The sequence below is a fragment of the Cibotium barometz genome, chromosome 39, assembly GCF_041138505.1.
Source record: "Cibotium barometz isolate CiBa-2024 chromosome 39, ASM4113850v1, whole genome shotgun sequence".
In the NCBI taxonomy this organism is placed as follows: domain Eukaryota; kingdom Viridiplantae; phylum Streptophyta; class Polypodiopsida; order Cyatheales; family Cibotiaceae; genus Cibotium; species Cibotium barometz.
Window position 1 is genome coordinate 40680156 of NC_141084.1, and position 19116 is coordinate 40699271.

Sequence of the window (19116 nt, forward strand, 5' to 3'; positions counted from 1 at the left end):
TTTCTGAAATTAGGGTTTCTGCAGAATTAGGGTTTCTGAAAATTAGGGTTTCAGCAGAATTTGGGGGCGGTAGAATGGTTAGGAGACTCCATATTCATTTAGAAGAGAGAGATAGAGTGAAAAGGTGAGCAACTGGAGGCTTAACTGTGAAAGGAAGAATCTTCAAGCTTTCCATTGGAGTTGGGAGCAAGAGGGAATGAAAATCAGCACTCTCACCAAGCAAAAAGTTAGAGAGAATAACAAAAATAGGCTCTCTTGAAGGGGGGGCGCCTATTTCTAGAGAGAGAGTGTAGAGAGAGGTAATTTTCAAAATGAGTAATAGCATGGTGGCAGGTCCTCATACTGCCACCCAGTCCATAACCATCCCTTTTCCACACAAATTTAGTGGAAAGGGTGCCTGGACACTCGCCTAGCCGACCGGAAGGAAATTCTCGTCTATTCTTACTTATAGTTTGTCCGCCCGAGCTTTAATGAAGTGTGGACGCCCAATCTCACTTATAACTTGGGCGGACACACTTATTAAAGTGTGGACCTGCAAAACAAAGAATACATTGCTTTAACTCATAAAAAAAGTAAAGTGGTGTACTTACCACCTGTCTACAGCCCACAAACGAGGTCAGAATACAGTTTCACTCGCACGGTTCACAAGAGGGCGTCCCCTACATGTGAACTACACAAACAAATCTTGCATGCAATCAAATAGTTCATGCAAAGACAGGATTTTTAACTTGCAAACATGTTATGCAAGGATGCATTGAACAGTCTCCCTATTCATTTAGCTTGTAGTCCGTGGTACCACACTCTGGATTTGGGCGCAGATACACAATCCCAACCCATATATCCAGCCTACTGGCTCTCGGTGTAGACATAAGTCCCCAACCATAAGATGCCAGTCCATCCTACAGAACTCGTCCATAGGCCTGAAGCGCAGAGAATGCCCAAATAGTGACATCCTCCCCTGCTTCTAAACAGTTGACCGCAACTGAAATGCTTCCAAATATGCTTGGAGGAGCTGCGGATACTCCTGGAAGTATGTTTCATCCATCCATTTTGCATCCATAGGAGAATAGTTCTTGAATTTCACAAGGTAGCGCCTCTGGAGTTTGCCACCTGCAAACTTTCGCTCCTTATGAAACACAATTTGCTCTGGCTGCAATACCTCTTCTAGCTCTTCCACCTCTGGTGGATCTTCCATAACCGGTTCCAAAGGTTCCGGTCCCACATATTTGCGCAAGAGGCTCACATGGAATGCATTATGAATCTTCCAATGATCCGGTAAAGCAAGTCGAAAAGCCACATCATTGATCTTCTTGATCACCTTGAAGGGTCCATAATACCTGGTAGAGAGTTTTGGGCATGCTCTCTCCTTGCCAGACCTCTTCCTGAGTCTAGCTTTCTCAAATTTTAGCAATACCAAGTCATTCTCTTTAATGTCCAATTGTCTTCTATGCTTGTCGGCAGCTTTCTTATGCTTTGCTTGAGAGCGTGCAATGGCTGTCCGAACTTGTGAAAAGGCAATATCAAGGTCCCTGACAAAGTCATCAGCAGCAAATATCTCATCTTTTGTGCGTAAGATAGGTGGCAATACCACTTTGCCATAAATGATCTCAAATGGGGCCTTGCCTGTAGAAGCATGTACCGTATTATTGTATGCAAATTCTACAAGCGGTAGATACTTTTCCCAAGAAGATTTCTGATCTGTCACATAGCATTTAAGCAAATCCAATACAGCTGAATTTGCAGCTTCACTTTGTCCATCCGTTTGAGGATGATAAGCTGAAGAAAAATTCAGCTTTGTGCCCATGTTATCAAAAAGAGCTCTCCAAAAGAGGCTTGTTGTTCGGGGATCCCTGTCTCCCACAATTGATTTGGGCATACCATGGTGTTTAAATACCTGTGACACAAAAATTTTGACCATATGTTCTGGTTTTATGGTCTTTTTGACAGGTAGAAAATGTGCTTGTTTACTAAACCTGTCCACAATTGTCCATATTGCATCATTGCCATTTGGGGTGCGGGGCAAATCCATAATAAAATCCATTGCAATGCTTTCCCATGGCTGGTCCGGAATAGGCAAAGGCTGAAGCAAACCAGGAGTCTTTTGCCTATCAAATTTTACCTTTTGGCAGGTGACACATGCACGTACATAGGCTTCTATATCTTTCCTCATACCTGGCCAAAAGAAGTATCTCTCAATCATTTGAGTAGTAGGGAGTATCCCTCTATGCCCTGCATAAGGTGGTGCATGACATTCATCCAAAACTTTTTGTCTCATGTTTGAAACCACACATAAGCAGTTATCCTTCATGATATAACCATCTTTGACCACATAAGAAGCATGTGTATGACCAGTCATTAAATCAGCCCATAAATCTGAAAAATCAGCATCCAAATGGTACATTTCTCGCATAGTAGACAAGTCTTGATGAGAAGCAACCGAAATTGCAGCCACATATGGTTTTCTGGACAATGCATCTGCTACCACATTTTTCTTGCCAGGAGTATGCAAAATCTGAAAATGAAACATTGAGAGAAAATTGGCCATTCTCATTTGTTTCTCAGAGAGTTTAGTTTGCGTAAGAAAGTACCGCAAACTTTGGTGATCAGTTTTGACAACAAATTCAGCTCCCAATAAGTAATGTTTCCATACTGTGAGAGCATGAATGACGGCCAATAATTCCTTCTGATAAACATCAAGAGTAAGTTCAGCATTTTGCAATCTCCTGCTTTCAAATGCAATGGCATGTCCTTCTTGATTTAAGACGGCTCCAATGCAATTGCCACAAGCATCACATTCTACCACAAATGGCTTTTGCAAGTCTGGAATGATTAAGACTGGCCCTGTGATAATGGCATTTTTGAGCTTATTGAAAGCATTAATCTCAACCTCTGTCCATTTAAACATAGGACGTTTCTTGGTGAGTTCATGCAATGGCGAAGCAATCATTGCAAAGTGAAAGATAAATCTCCTGTAATATGAACATAGACCAAGAAAGCTTCGGACTTCATGAATAGATTTAAGTTCTGGCCAATCTTTGATGGTTTGGATCTTTGCAGGATCCATTCGTACACCATCCTTTGATACTATGTGTCCCAAGTAGTGAATCTCTGAAAGGAAAAATTCACTCTTTTTGGTGTTGATCATAAGCTTATGCTGCCTTAGTTCTTCAAAGACCACTCTTAAGTGCTTTTTGTGATCCTCCTCATTCTTGGAGAATACAAGAATGTCATCAAAGAACACACCTGTAAAAGTTCTATGGTTTCTGAAAATTCGGTCCATCATGCGATTGAAAGTAGCCGGGGCATTTGTAAGACCGAATGGCATAACCAAATACTCATAGAGACCAAAAGAAGTGCGAAATGCTGTCTTATGTACATCCTGTGGCATCACTCGCACTTGATGATAGCCGCTTTTAAGATCAATGCGACTAAAACAAGATGATCCATCCAGCTTGTCCAAGATATCATCAATCCTCGGTATGGGAAACCGATTCTTGATGGTAATCTTATTTAATGCCCTGTAATCCACACACATACGGAATGAACCGTCTTTCTTTTGTACAAGAAGAACGGGTGAACAAAATGGCGAAGAACTAGGCCGCACCAAGCCTTTCTCAAGTAGTTCACCCACTTGTTTCATAATCTCTTCTTGTTGGCAAGCACTAACACGATATGCTGGCCTATTTGGAGGTGAATTCCCTGGAACTAATTCAATGCGGTGATCTTCTGGCCGTGAAGGAGGCATTACATTAGGTAAAGAGTCAGCAAAACAATCCCCGAATTCGCTTAAAAATTTCAGCCTCTCTTTAGTAAGAGTGTCCACATGTACATTACTGTGTTCCACATTATCACGTACAAAAACCAAGTACGAAGAAACACTCTTTTTCATTGCTTTATTGATTTGTATATGAGATACAACGGGGATAGTATCACCCGACACACCTGCATCTAAATGATGCTCTCTACCTTTATACATAAAAGTGATTTTGTTGGTCTTGTAATTCTTGGTAGGCTCAAGGCGTGCATGCCAAGGTTTTCCCAGTAATACATCACATCCACTAAGAGGGGCAACGAGAAAGTTCTCGTGGTCGAGGTATCCTTGGATATGCATTCGCAGCTTTCCAATAAGGGGTGTAACCTTCACATCTTTTTCCAGAAAAGCTGAACATGCATGAATTTCGGGTCCCATGTCACCTACTTCAATCCCCAAGGCAGCAGCCATATCAGTGGAGATGAAGTTGTCAGTGGAGCAGTCATCAAACATGAATAAAGCTGGCTGGTCTTTTAGTTGTCCCCATGCTTTGCATACCATTCTATGCATGTTTGCATGTCCCGTGTTGCCCTGTACATCATATACCATATTGACATGCACTTTAGGCTCTTCTGGCTTCTTATTCTTGTTAGGGCATTGTGGAGAGATGTGATCTTTACTACCACATTTAAAACATTTGCCTTCACGAATGTATTGTACCCTTTGTTGAGGAGTCAAGCCATAAACACCCTTTTTCTGCCACGGTTTCTTTTCTTTTGCATTTTCAGCTCTTTGAGGGGGCTTTACATCCTTCAAATCTGAATTTTCAGCTTTGTGCATGGCTTTGAAATCTCTTCTAAAGGGCTGTCCACCCTTTTGTACATTAAAACCAGCTTTCTCCTTACCCTTGCCCAAGCTTTGGTCAATTCTAGATTGCACCCATTTGACATTAAGCTCTTCGGAAGCCAAGACCGAGTTTATGAGTTGACGAAGAGTTTGGTTTGGATAGATTTGTAGTCCTCTTTGGAAGATGGGTTGCAATCCTGACTCAAATTTCCTCTTCTTTTCTTCTTCAGTAACGGTCATGAAGGGTAACACTTCCATTAATACCTCCCAAAATTTGGAGACGTAAGAGGTAATGGATTGCCCTTCTTTTTGCTCCAACCTGTCCCACTTCCTGCATATATCCTGAGTAAAATTTGGAGGCAAAAATTGATCATAAAACTTTTGTTTGAATTCAGCCCATGTAGAAATGGTGTTGCCGGAAAGCTTCTCGGCCAACCACCAATGAGCAGCAGTGCCTTTCATGTACATGCCCACATGTCTGAGTTTTGATGATTCTGAAAATTCTCCCTCATGAAAAGCAATTTCAAATTGGGAGATAAAAGATAGAGCTTTGGTAGAATCATATTCTCCATGAAAATACTCAAACTTAACTGTTTTGTCACCTGCAGTAAACTCTTTAGTCTTCTTCTTCTTATGTTGATGCGTTTCCTCTTCATCTCTCTCGATTGGTTGCTTATTTGCTTCATTAGTAGGAACATATCGCTCAATTCCATCATGAGGAGGGGCTGATTTATGAGTCGGTTCCTTGAGAAGACTTTCATGAGCTTTAATAGATGACCTGTGGGGAGGAGAAACATGTGCGGTAGAGGCATGATGAGAGGTAGCAGACGCCTCTTCTCTTTCCTGTCGCACAATAGATTTAAGCTTTGATGTTTCAGCTGCATGTTGATTCATAAGAGGAGGCTTTTTAAACCTAAGCCCTCCTTCCTTTCGAGTAACTACATCACCTTGTCCCATGAGGTAAGAGACAGCCATATCTCTTGGTTGAACCCCCAATTCCATGGCAACATTTTCCAATGCATCATTCACAAAAGGAGAATGCTTTGACACACGAGATACATGCCTTGACTGTGAGTCTTCATGCATATCCTTGAGTTGTTTTTGCATCATACATAATTGCCTTTTGAGGTCTGCAATTTCAGCCTGCATAGCATCATGTGCATCACTCTGTATAGCCTTCTCCTTACCTCGGGATGGCTGTCCCATATATACATGAGTTGCATTTCCTTCCCTTCTAACATAAGATGGCTGTCCGGCATGTGCAATACCATCATGTGACCCAAGAAAAACATTTTCAGCAGTGTATTGTTCATGCATTTGAGTATCATCATGCACATTGTCTCCTCTTGGCTTCACATATGTACTCTTCCTTGGATTTACATCCCGTGAAGTACCTGTTTGGCTCGCCATAATGCTTAAGAATGCTAACAGCTAGTGTAAGCTAGATTAGGACCGTCTTCCACACAGAAAGGAGGAAGATCCTAGGCTCTGATACCAATGAGATTCCCCCGGTCGGGGTTGAGCACAATCTTGGCAAACACTTAAGCTATTAACATAATTAAACAATTTTAAATGGCGCAACACAATAGAGTAAGAAGCTGAATTTTTATTTTGCACACTGCACTAGGGCCGGAAAGGACCGACCCCCCTTGTAATAGGTTTTATTATCAAGGAAAACTGTTACAAGCCTCACGGGCATTCACATGCCAAACTGTTCAAGTGCATCCATGATCATGAAAACAGCATTGCAAACAAATTTGTCGTAGACGATGGAATCCATAGCTTCACTTGAGAGTAGCTTCGTTCCTTGATTCCTTGAAGCTTGTCAAACGCAGCTATGCTCCACTGGCATCCATACACATACACATGTGTGTGCCAGGACCGAGACATAGGAGACCATATTGACAAAGCATTCGAATCTCAAATTGAAAATTGCTTGCAAAATGCTCTTACCAAGTATTGGACGATCAATGTCGAGCTCCACCTCCGTGCGGACGAACTACAGCTTGAATGTGACCGTTTTCCACTTCCGGCTGAAATTAGGGTTTCTGATTTTTAGGGTTTTAAGCAGGTTATATGAGTCCAAAATTGGGCATTTTGGGCTCTTTAGATGCCTATGAGTAAGGGGCACAGCTTGGTATGGTTTCCTCCAAAATTAGGGTTTCTGAAATTAGGGTTTCTGCAGAATTAGGGTTTCTGAAAATTAGGGTTTCAGCAGAATTTGGGGGCGGTAGAATGGTTAGGAGACTCCATATTCATTTAGAAGAGAGAGATAGAGTGAAAAGGTGAGCAACTGGAGGCTTAACTGTGAAAGGAAGAATCTTCAAGCTTTCCATTGGAGTTGGGAGCAAGAGGGAATGAAAATCAGCACTCTCACCAAGCAAAAAGTTAGAGAGAATAACAAAAATAGGCTCTCTTGAAGGGGGGGCGCCTATTTCTAGAGAGAGAGTGTAGAGAGAGGTAATTTTCAAAATGAGTAATAGCATGGTGGCAGGTCCTCATACTGCCACCCAGTCCATAACCATCCCTTTTCCACACAAATTTAGTGGGAAGGGTGCCTGGACACTCGCCTAGCCGACCGGAAGGAAATTCTAGTCTATTCTTACTTATAGTTTGTCCGCCCGAGCTTTAATGAAGTGTGGACGCCCAATCTCACTTATAACTTGGGCGGACACACTTATTAAAGTGTGGACCTGCAAAACAAAGAATACATTGCTTTAACTCATAAAAAAAGTAAAGTGGTGTACTTACCACCTGTCTACAGCCCACAAACGAGGTCAGAATACAGTTTCACTCGCACGGTTCACAAGAGGGCGTCCCCTACATGTGAACTACACAAACAAATCTTGCATGCAATCAAATAGTTCATGCAAAGACAGGATTTTTAACTTGCAAACATGTTATGCAAGGATGCATTGAACAGTCTCCCTATTCATTTAGCTTGTAGTCCGTGGTACCACACTCTGGATTTGGGCGCAGATACACAATCCCAACCCATATATCCAGCCTACTGGCTCTCGGTGTAGACATAAGTCCCCAACCATAAGATGCCAGTCCATCCTACAGAACTCGTCCATAGGCCTGAAGCGCAGAGAATGCCCAAATAGTGACACATGGCTTGTGGGATCTCCCCCGAGACAGATATGCACGCCTCGCCCTGGAGTCCTCCCGACAGTTAGCTTTACAGGGAGACACGGCTTGTTGGTATGGACAGATGACATCTTGGTTCCAGGCACATGGTTTTAGCATGGACAGATTGCCTCCCTTCCAGTATTCTCTGGAGGCACCCTCTCTCACTCTTACACGGACAGAGATTACCAGACTCATCCGTCAGGATTTAGTTCAGCTGGACATTAGGAGGACATGGATACAGCCGACTGAGGAGCTGGGCACGAAGATGGCTTTCTACAGAGAGCATTTTCTTCAGCTCACAGCAGATGGTTTTGTGATCAGACCCAGTTACATGGATGTACACTTGTCTCATGCAGTACGATGTGCTATTGGTCAGATTCGCACATCCTCACACCAGCTTGAGATTGAGATTGGCCGATATAGAGGTATACCAGCTGAGGCCAGGATATGCCGAGTATGCCATAGGGAGCCAGAGACAGAGCTGCATTATATATGCCATTGTACTGCATACTATGAGATACGTGGTCGTTTCCACTGTTTATTCAGAGAGGGTTTTGGACCACTTTCCAGAGTCATGGGGTACCAGGACCAGAGGTGTTTGGGATTGTTCTTGCTTGAGCTGCGGAGACATAGAGATAGCCTGCTTAGGCGCACAGAGAGCCAGACTCAGAGGCACATTACAGACTTCTTTAGTCCAGCCATCACTGCGCCAGATGGACCACAGCAGCAGCAGGACATGGATACCGCCCACACCAGGGGTACACTGATTGATCGTGCGATTGAGCTTGGGTGGTCCAGACGCCCACGACTACGGAGGAGGGCATCCCAGCATAGACGGAGGTTGCAGCGGCAGATTCGGATTATTCTTGCGAGGCATGCGGGACACCCAGTCAGGGTGCTGACCACAGAGGATATTGAGGAGATCCGCCGGTGTCCGATGCGGCACATATTATGAGATGGAGGTACCTCCATAGTGTACCTTCCAGTTCCAGTTTCATTTTCTAGGTGCCAGTAGTATCATCTTTATTTTTCATTTTCTGGGTTTTTTTATCCAGACATTGTATCAGATCCACCATGATGTAACTTTTGGTCTCATAGGTCATTATGGCCTTTTGAAGACGTTAATATAACATTTCATTTCTCTCTCTATATATATATATGTGTGTGTGTGTGTGTGTGTGTGTGTGTGTGTGTGTGTGTGTGTGTGTGTGTGTGTTGATTGTTCTTGCATCAAGAGTTCCTATACAGTGCTTAGGGCTAAAAGAAGACTCCCAGAGCTTCCGCATGTGACATTGGTATCAAAGCTTCACGCTGATTCCTACCCACCCTTATTGCATCGCGCATGGATGAAACCATCGCCCATGTCTTGATCCTTTGGTGGTGTGGTGACTAGGCAACATTGTATCAGCATCAAGCTCACAAGGCTAAGTTTTGTTGGTGTCCTAGAAGAAGTGCATAGGTCCAAGGAGAGAAAGACAACAAGGGTCAAGACCACCAGAAGCAGGTTGGTGTCAAGCAAACCCTAGGGGAGGGTTTCATGAGAGTCGGTAGCTAGTTGGGACTTCCCCAGAAGCTTTTATGGAGCACTCAAAGGGATGAAGTTCATCCAAGGGGTGTAGCCAAGGGTGCCAAGGGTGCCAAGGTCAATTTCAAGAAGAAGGATTCATGTTTGTGTTCAAGGACAAGGCAAGAAGGCAAGGGGACAATGCACAAATCCCTACATCAGATTTGGAGTGGATTCAAAGACGTAAGGCAAGGTTTTCAGTGAAAAGGTTGCTAGGAAGGGAGGGATGACAAGTATGGGAGACCATATGTGGAGTCAAGAAATGATGATAGTAATCTAGGATCAAAGGTTGGAATTCCATCAACAAGTTTAGCACAAGGGGATGTCGCGTGAATGCACATGGACATGCCTAATCCCAAGCTAATCCTTGATTTGCAACAAATAAAACATCAAGATTCAAGCAGTTGTAGCTGTCAGAGGCGTGAGGAGGCGTGATGTGGAACGAGACCCTGTAGGCCAGCAATTTGGCATTTATCAAAGTATTATGAAGAAGATGCCAGTCGGCTGGCCAACCAGCAGTCGGCCAGCACTCCTATGGTCCAAAGGGCCTATAAATAGGCAAAGTGCTCATTGTGATAGTGATTCAACTCTATATGAGTTGGGTCCTTAGAGTAGGACAGATTTTGGTGTTTACCACCTTTTATGCAAGGCAGCCTATGGCTGTAGATTAGGTATCTTTTTGTACCATATGAATATACTGAATTTCCAGAATATCTCTCTCTCTCTCTCTCTCTCTCTCTCTCTCTCTCTCTCTCTCTACTCTTCCCTTCTGTCTGCGTTTTTGCATCAGCATGTTCTCAGTGGTGTTTAGGGCTGAAAGAAGACTCCCAGAGCTTCCACGTGTTACAGCAATCAAGGGCAGTTGCCAAGAGGCCGCCTAGGTCCACTCAGTCGGATGGTTGTGTGGAGGTAGTCTAGTGCCCCTGTAGGATATCTTGGATCTTGTAGCAGGTTGGTTGCCCGGCACACTAAGTGGTGGCTCTTCTCTAGACAGTATGTCCCGAGTCCTCAATGCTCACACCACAACACACAGCACACATACCAGTAGGCAATATGGGGCCTTTTGTAGACGTTTGATATAACTTTCTCTCTCTCACGCACCGGCTGAGCTTCCACATGTTATATGTGCCAAGCTCATACATTGTTGCTCAAGTCATTCACAGTTATGAGACGTTTTCTGTGTTAGGGATTGCGTGTTGTAAGAGTACTCACAAGACGAGCAAATCTGGAAAGTGGAAGAAGTGAGGATGAAAAGCAACAGGGAAAAAGCTAGGAAGAAGCCTTGGACCAAGCTAGAACATGGAAGAAGAAAGTTCACGAAGCACGACACAGTTGTAGCCAAAAAAGAGGGGAGTTAAATGAGTACAGGTAGAGACAATGGCAAAGTTTTGTAGAGAGTGAAGCAAGCGGGAGGGCTGAAGTGGTAGTGCAAGGGCAGCAAGGAGCCAGTGATGAAGTAGAACTGCAAGCAGCGATTGATGGTTGGAAAACAGCTCAGTGCAGAAGGGGTGGAAAACTGCAGTGCACAGAAGGTAACCCAGAGAGGGAAGTGGACGGAATGGTTAGAAAGCCAGGCAGGGGATGGAGACTGAGAGGGCAGGAAGACACGCTACTTCAGGCTAAGATGCAAGAGTGTTTGGCACAGGCCCATCATGCTTGCATTATATACAGATGATCGCATCCATGCATGTCACCATGGATGTGTCATATCATTTGTTAAGACATTCCTACTTCAGAACTTCCATCTGTTGTTCTAGGAAGTAAACTGTTTATATGATGGTTCCACATGATAAGCCTGCCAAATGCACAGGCCCAAAATTTGCACTCAAAAACATCTCCTGGTGTGCGAACAAATAGGGCCATACAGCTGTTATCTCTTAACAGCTGTATGGTAAGGGAAAAACCTATTCCAGGTTTTTTTTAAAGTTGATAAAAAACATGATAAATAACTAACCTGGTCCTTGTCAATGTCATCGAGCCGTCCATTTATATGGACTTCTCCCTTGTCAATGCTGTCAAGGCATGCATTTGTATGTACTTCTCTCTGCTCAAGAGACATGCCGGTGATACAGCTTCCACAAACAGGGCATTCCAAAAATGAGCCAGGTTGCTCATGGGTAGGCTCGGTAGGCTCAGTCCACAATTGGACCCCTTCATCAAATCTACCGAATCCAAAATCAGTTTGCTGGAACTCTAATTCACTTGACTGTCCTTGGGCATCCAGACAAGTCTCTTGCAAGGCAACCTGCTGGCATGTAGTCACATCATCTTCATGACTTTTTGGGAAAGCTTCAAGTGTGGTCAACTCTGCTTCACAGTCTAGCAGCAACGTGTTGTGAAAATCCTCAATTTCTGCACACTTCTGTGTCATTAAACTTGTGATAGCATCTTCTACTTCAAGAACGCCACCTTCTTCAGCAAAGCTGATAGCAAAAGAGCCATCATGTGCCTCGTTCTCTTCAGCGGCTTCACTTGCAGCATCAACACAAAGTCGCAGAAGCGCACTAAACTGGCTCTCGGGGTTAACATTTGCTGAGGGCAGGCACTCATTGACATGTAGTTTTCTGCTTTGGATACATTTTGGCCCAAGCTGCTGCCCCTTCTGTTCTATCACATTTTCCACCGGATCATCCTCTTCGGCCAAGGACACCACCTCCTCTAGTTGTTGCTGTAATTGCGATGTTCTTCCCATTAAGATGCCTTCATCACTATTAAATGGCAAGATATCATCATCTCCGCAAGCCGGATGGTGGAGCTGGTTACATACAGTGACGTTGGAGGTCCTTGGTGTACATTTTAGAGTTTCTTCTGTCTGTTTCTGCTGCCAGTCTTCAAGAGACCTTGATAATCTGTTGGAAGTTTCATCTGTCCGTTTCTGTTGCCTTTCTGCGAAAAGCCTTAATGAACTTTTCAGGAATTCATCTGCCTGTCTCTGCTGTTTGTCTGTTAAAGGATTTGGTAAAATTTTGAGGATTTCATTTGCTGCTAAAGGCCTTGGTGAACTTCTTAGGGTTACATCTGCATGCGTCTTCTGTTTGTCGGCTAAAGCCCTGAATGAGCTGTTTAGGGTTTCGCCTGTTTGTTTCTGATTCTGGTCTGCTAAAGGCCTTGGTGATCCATCTAGAGTTTCGTCTTTCTGGTTCTGCTGTCTATCTTCCAAAGGCCTCCGGATCTGTGCACAATTAGGGTTCACCAGCTTCAATTTCAGGCTTTTGCATCCATCCTTGCGTGTGCATTGATTCTCCTTGCCTTGTTTGCTAACGCGCTCGGCTTTGTCTGGATGGGCTCTCTTGCTGATAAGATCATCCTTCTTCTGCCGCTTCGACTGATGAGCGCCAGCGAATCTCTTCAAAATGAGGAGCTGGTCTGCATGGGAGGACTGCTGGAAATCGTCGTCCTGGCTGCTACTGCTGTTCTCGGCTATGGCCATGGCTAGGGCAAGGTCGGAGTCAGTAGGAAGCTCCATGATTCCTGTACCTACATGGAATTCCTTTTTTGAATCTTCAGTCAGAGTGGCGGGACTATGCACTTACTAAGGGCGCTTTCAGACAAGTCCGCCCGAAATGTGCCTAATCAGACCAAGGTTCTTCAACCTTAGCAGTTCCTACCCTTTTCGGCATTGCCTCCGGCCTATAGCATGTAACTCACTAGCCCGTGCGGTCGTATTCAGAAAACTTTTATCTAGCATTTATTAATGACGCAGTATTAATAAATCGGACATTTGACCTCCACCCCTATACCCCCGCTTGCGGGCGTTTCCCCCCAGCTACGATCCCTTGCTTCTAAGCCCTAGCTCTGCACCTCCTCGACCGTCTCTGCCCCAATACCCTGGCTGCCTTCACCACCAGATCATCCCAACAGCTCGCTCACCCCACCATGCCATCCTTCGCTGCCCCCTATGCGCCCCACCTGCTACTCACCACACAGTCACCACACCCTCTAACAAGCGGTGTCCTACATCTTCTTATAATCTCTTTCACCTCTACTTTTGCCCTCCAACTATGGCTCTACATCCTCCTCCACTCTGCCCTCAAATCACTTGCTACACAACCCCACCCCCTCCAATGCCCTTGCACATGCAGATCTTCTTTTCTATGCATTAAGCTCACCTTTCCATGCAAGTACTGTGCGCAGAGGGAGGTGATGTAAGCAGACCTTATAGGCAGAGAGAGAGAGAGAGAAAGAGAGAGAGACCCTTGCAAATGAGCTCCCACTCCCTAAAAACTGATGCCTGCCACCATCCCTACATGGACGCCATTCTATCGCGATCAAAGAGAGAGACGGAATGTGAGTATGGTTAACTACCATAAATGGTAGATTCTCTTAGATATTTTATTTACATAAATAGTAGATTTTCTTAGGTTATCAACTATCGACTTAATTAATACAACCTTACTAAAAGTCAACATTGATTAATTAATTAATAAAAAGAAAGCATTTTGGTTACATATTGGGCTAAGGAGTCCGCCCAACACATTTGACCCCAACCTTACATACGTAACTGTTGCACAATTGTGAGGCCCTAGCTACACATTCGAATGGAGCCCAAAGCATGAAACTAGAGGTTTCCATCATCAGACGCATTTAACCCCAACCTTACATATATAACCATTTTTTATCCTTGACTTTGTCTCGTCAAACCACACTGCTTGCATTGCAGTTTTTCAACCATCAATCCATGAGCAGATCGTAGTTTGTTAGGAACATCCATAAGAATTTTGAAGGAGATGGAAGTAATGTCATGTGGCCTAGTCTCTCAAACCTTCAAAGATTGTCATTAAATTAATTGACGGTAATTTAGAAACACCCATAGGAATTTTGAAGGAGGAGATGGAAGTAATTCCTAAATTAACCGATGGCGATTTAGGAACACCCGTAGGGAGGTGGAAGCAATGTTATGCGGCCTAACTTCTAAGCATACATTTGCTATTGTTGACTTTTGAAGGCCCACCATGTATTGGTCAGGTAGTTCTCACTATTGCAAGTGGTGAGGATCTTTGAGAATTTCTATGTCCACTCTAGCAAGAGGGGGTCTGAATGTTAAATTTGCAGATGATAAATGCATGTCCGCGTGACAAATAGCATGGAAAACATATTATGCTTACTAGATCTTCAACCACCAACGGGGTTAGACATGTATGACAAGTGTGATGTCACTTATCTAGCAGAGACACTTCTAATGCAATGGAAGATGCTCGATTATGTGGAATGCTAGGTTTGGCCACACTTCTATTGGTGGTTTAACGTGTGCAAAAACATGGGATGCTAGAGGATCTTCCGCAACTTGATCCACCACCAAGATGTGTGTGTGAAGGATGCATCCTTGGCAAACTTGCTCACCAACCTTTCCCAAAGAATGCAGCAGATAGAGTTAATCACAAATTGCATCTCGTACACAATGATGTGTGTGGTCTAATGAGAAATACTTTCTAGGGAGGAAACATATATTTTGTTACATCCATTAATGATTACGACAACGAATATAGTTGGTCTTACCCTATGAAGGAAAAGTCATATGTATTTTCTTATTTTTAATGCTTTGTTACTAGTATGGTGGAAAATGAAACTGGCTTAAAAATTCAAACTCTCCGTTCAGACAAAGGAGGGGAATATAATGCATTCAAAGATTTTTTAGCACAAGAAGGCATTAAGCATAGTGTACAACTCATTATATACCACACCAAATTGGTGTTACTGAGAGACAAGGGAGGGGAATATATGTACGATGCATTCAAAGATTTTTTGGCACAAGAAGGCATTAAGCATCAGTGTACAACTCGTTATATACCACACCAAATTGGTGTTACTAAGACACAAAGCAGGATTCTCATAGAGATGGTTAGATGCATAGTTAAAGATCAGTAGCTTCACACAAGTTTTGGATGGAAGCAATTCTATGTGCTACCTATGTGCTTACATGTGCCTCACTAAAGCTTTGAAGACTATCACTTCTTATGATGCTTGGTTTAATCGAAAATCTAAGGTTGAACATATACGTGTATTTGGTTGTTTGGCATATACGTGTGTTTGGTTGTTTGGCATATACACATGTGCCATCATAAAGTAGAACTAAGCTCAATGACAAAGTAGTGAAATGCATTTTTATTGGTTATATTGTTGAAAGCAAAGGTTATCACCTCTTCAATCCTCTCCAAAAGAAGATTATTGTTAGTAGTGATATTATTTGTAAAGGATTTTGTCTATCCAATGTTGGAATTCCATAAGCATGCCTATGCCAATTCTCTGGACATGTTTAATGGGCTATTACATGTGCTAGTGTATGTTGATTCTTAGCAGATTTTGCTGACTGATCCTTGTTTGTTGTTGCAAGGGAGGAATGCTCAAGAAATTGATACACTAACTTCAAATCAATTGGAAGATATAATAAATGTTGAAAGATCACCAATAATCAATGAATCTAGGCTTATGCCTAGATGGGTTAGAAGCCCTTGCAGGATAAGCAAATTATTTGCTCCTTTTGCAAAGTAGAACTAGATCCAATGCTCAAACCAATTCTTCAACATATATTGTTGAGTTTGAATTTTTTAGTTTTCTACATGATGTAGATGAACTTGAGTCTTTTGAAGAGGCTCAAGAAGATCCAAATCGAGTGAAAGCCATGCAGGATGAAATTCATTCCATTTAGAAAAATGGTATAGGAATTTAGTAGATCAAGAAAGATATTGGTACTAAATGGGTTTTTAGAATCAAGAGAAATGCAAATGGATATGTTGACAGATTCAAGGCCAGACTTGTTGCAAAAGGTTATGCCCAGTAGAAAGGGATTGTTTATAATGAAAGTTTTATTCTCACTTCTCGTATGACCACTATCTAATTGCTTTGGCAACCCATCATGGATGGAAAGTGCACCAAATGGACATGGTGACTTATAGGAGTAAGTTTATGTGAGTCAACCAATTGGATTTGCCTAACCCGATCAAGAACAAAAGGTATGCAAGCTTAATAAAGCTTTATATGGTTTGAAATTAGCTCCCAGAGCTTGGTACTATAAGATTCATACCTATTTGATTGGACAAGGATTTCAAACAATCCTAAGGAAAGCACTTTATATATGAAAAAGGACAAGCAACATTTGCTTATTGTCATTCTCTATGTAGATGACATGCTAGTGGCAGGCACTGATGAGGATTTCATTAGAGTCTTCAAGGTAGACCTTGACTCAAATTTTGAGATGTCAGATCATGGTCTTTTGCACTACTATTTGGCTATGCAGTTTGTACAACAAGGTTATGGTATAGTTATTAAGCAGTCAAAATACATCATATCACTGCTCAAGAGGTTCAATATGGAAAGTTATAAATCAATTTTTACACCAATGGAACTTGGTGTGTAAAACTTAGTCTGCAAGATGTCGATGAACCATTCGCAATAACCACTTATGATCAAGTTGTTGGATGCCTAATCTATTTGTGCAACTCACGACTAGATATCTAGTAGGGCGCGACACAACTTTCAAGGTTCATACATTGCCCAGGCTCTAAAGCATTGGGGTAGATAGTTAAACATATATTCAAATGCTTGCAATGATTTGAAAGTGTAGGACTTCAGTGATTTTGATTAGACATGCGATTACGATACACAACTGTCCACATCTAGAAATTGTTTCTTTCTTGGCAATTCGTGCACATCGTGGCTAAGTAAGAAACAACCAATTGTGCCAACATCATCTTGTGAAGCTAAATATAGAGCAACATCTAATGTGACAATTGTGTGTATGGTTGAGAAGATTGATGGACCCTCTCAACCCCATAACCTTGCCGTGGCCAATTTATTCATTAAGCAAATGCCCCATATCTAGGCATCACACTATGAGATCCGAGCATAATATCCTATCATGCTAAGATGTCCTGGACCTCCATCTACCCACGCTCATCATTCCATGGGGTCTTGGCATGGATCCTGGCACACTCATTGTGCCAAAACATAGGGTGCAGATTGATTTTACTAACTACCTTTCATATTGAAGGGTTCACACCACTTTCACAACCGGCATAGGCCCGACATGAAGAACCTCTACATTGTGAAGAACTATGGTAAGGAGCTGGGAAAGAACATGAACACAAGCAATTAGATTAACTGAGCTATAGCAAACCCTAATCACTCAACATTCCTACACATGAGGTATAGGAGAACCCCACAACTTTTTCTTTTTTAGCTGGATAACATGTAAGGTAGTGCATGAGCTACAAGAGAACCCCACGAATTTTTCTTTTTTAGCTAGAGAACGTGATAAGAAGTACATGAGCTACATGAGAATCCCATGATGTTTTCTTTTTTAGCTTGATACCATGATAAGAAGTACAACTACAATGATAAATATGTCTTAGAACTTTGGTACCCATGTGAATGACCTATTATAATCTCCATGTGATGGTTTATCATCTTGCTATCTCAATCTATGAGTGCCACATCATCATGCCATATGGAAGAATTGGCCTTAACATCCATATGTTCTACATGCATCACACCAAAGTAGTAGGTAAACTAATCTACTGAAGTGATGGTCATTATAACAAACTGGCATGTCCAATATTTGATCTTGCTTTCTCAACACTCCCCCCTCAAGCTCAAATCAAACTGCTACACACCCAAATGGTGTCTGAAGTACTCAAACTTCTCTTTGCCCAATGCTTTAGTGAAGATATCTACCAGTTGTTCATTTGTGTGTACATATGCAAGATCTATCTCTACTGTAAAAGCACATTTTCCGTAATGAAGTGATAGTGAACCTCTATGTGTTTTGTCTTGGCATGGAACACTATGTTGTTAGCCAACTGAATGCTGCTCATACTATCACGAAAAGGAGTGGTTGATGTAAAACATGTCCCAAATCAACCATAAGCCATCCCAACAAAACTATCTCATAGGCTGTAAATGGCATGGAACAATAGGTTGTTAGCCAATTGAATGCTGCTCATATTATCATAGAAAAGGGCGACTGGCTTATGTAAAATTTGTCCCAAATCAGTCATAAGCTATCCCAGCCAAACTATCTCACAAGCTGTAATGGCAGCTCTATACTTAGCTTCTTTAGTAGATAATAAAGCAACTGTAAGTTGCTTCTTCGTCGATGACTAGTTGGTAGCTACTGATCCAAAGTTGAAAAAATATCTAGAAGACGTGGGCTCCTGTCATACACTTCCCGCCCAATCTACATCTGTATATCCCATCACATGCATGTCATATCCAACTATGTAATTCATCCCATATTCAACTAAAGTCTTAACAATCTCAAGATCCTTCTGACTGCATAATTTATATTAAGAGACTAAGGTTTTGTAAAAGGGGAGGAGAAATGTGTGTGTGAATGAACTTATGGTCCACTAGCTCACCTATTTAAAGGTGGAGTTAGAAGGCATTTTTTGTATGAGCAAGAAGCCTAGTTGTATTTTGAGCAACTTAATAAGCAAGATATTTTCTTGTATTTTGTGAGTCTCTCTCCTCCACATCTTTGATCTAGCATGAGCACCACGAAATTCTAACATGGTATCAGAGCTTGGCAAGATTAGGTCACTTTTGTGGTGTAGAATAGGTCAATTTTATCCTTTTTTTCTTTGAGGAGAAGAACCCCCAGCCAGTGGAGGCATTCTAGCAGCTTCCTTGTAGAGGCCGTATCTTGGCGTGATTTGAACTAAGAAGATCAAGATTACCTCCATGCGCTTAGGGTCGTACCACCAATCGACGGTTTGCACCTCTCTCCACCGTGGCATTGCACCTGGTTCAAAAACGACGCCCGTTTCTGCAGTGCTGAGGTCGTACAGCTCATTCGCTAGTTGCAAAAGCGATTTGAAGCTACGTGGTC

General features: G+C 42.6%; 1 protein-coding gene across 3 annotated transcripts in view; it reads right to left on the reverse strand.

The window, feature by feature from the left end:
- Positions 1-13555, reverse strand: part of LOC147616091 (sterile alpha motif (SAM) domain-containing protein) — a 63905-nt gene extending 50350 nt beyond the window's left edge. For 2 of the 3 annotated variants that reach the window (XR_015262677.1, XM_086778728.1), the window contains exon 1: positions 11248-13551. Coding sequence is in view for 2 of the 3 variants with exons in the window: in XM_086778728.1 (XP_086634854.1) it covers positions 11248-12759 (1512 nt within the window). In the remaining variant the exon portion in view is untranslated. Of the gene's footprint in view, positions 1-11247 lie in introns of all 3 variants that reach the window. The other variant, XM_086778727.1, reaches the window with a different exon arrangement.
- Positions 13556-19116: the final 5561 nt, after the last annotated feature.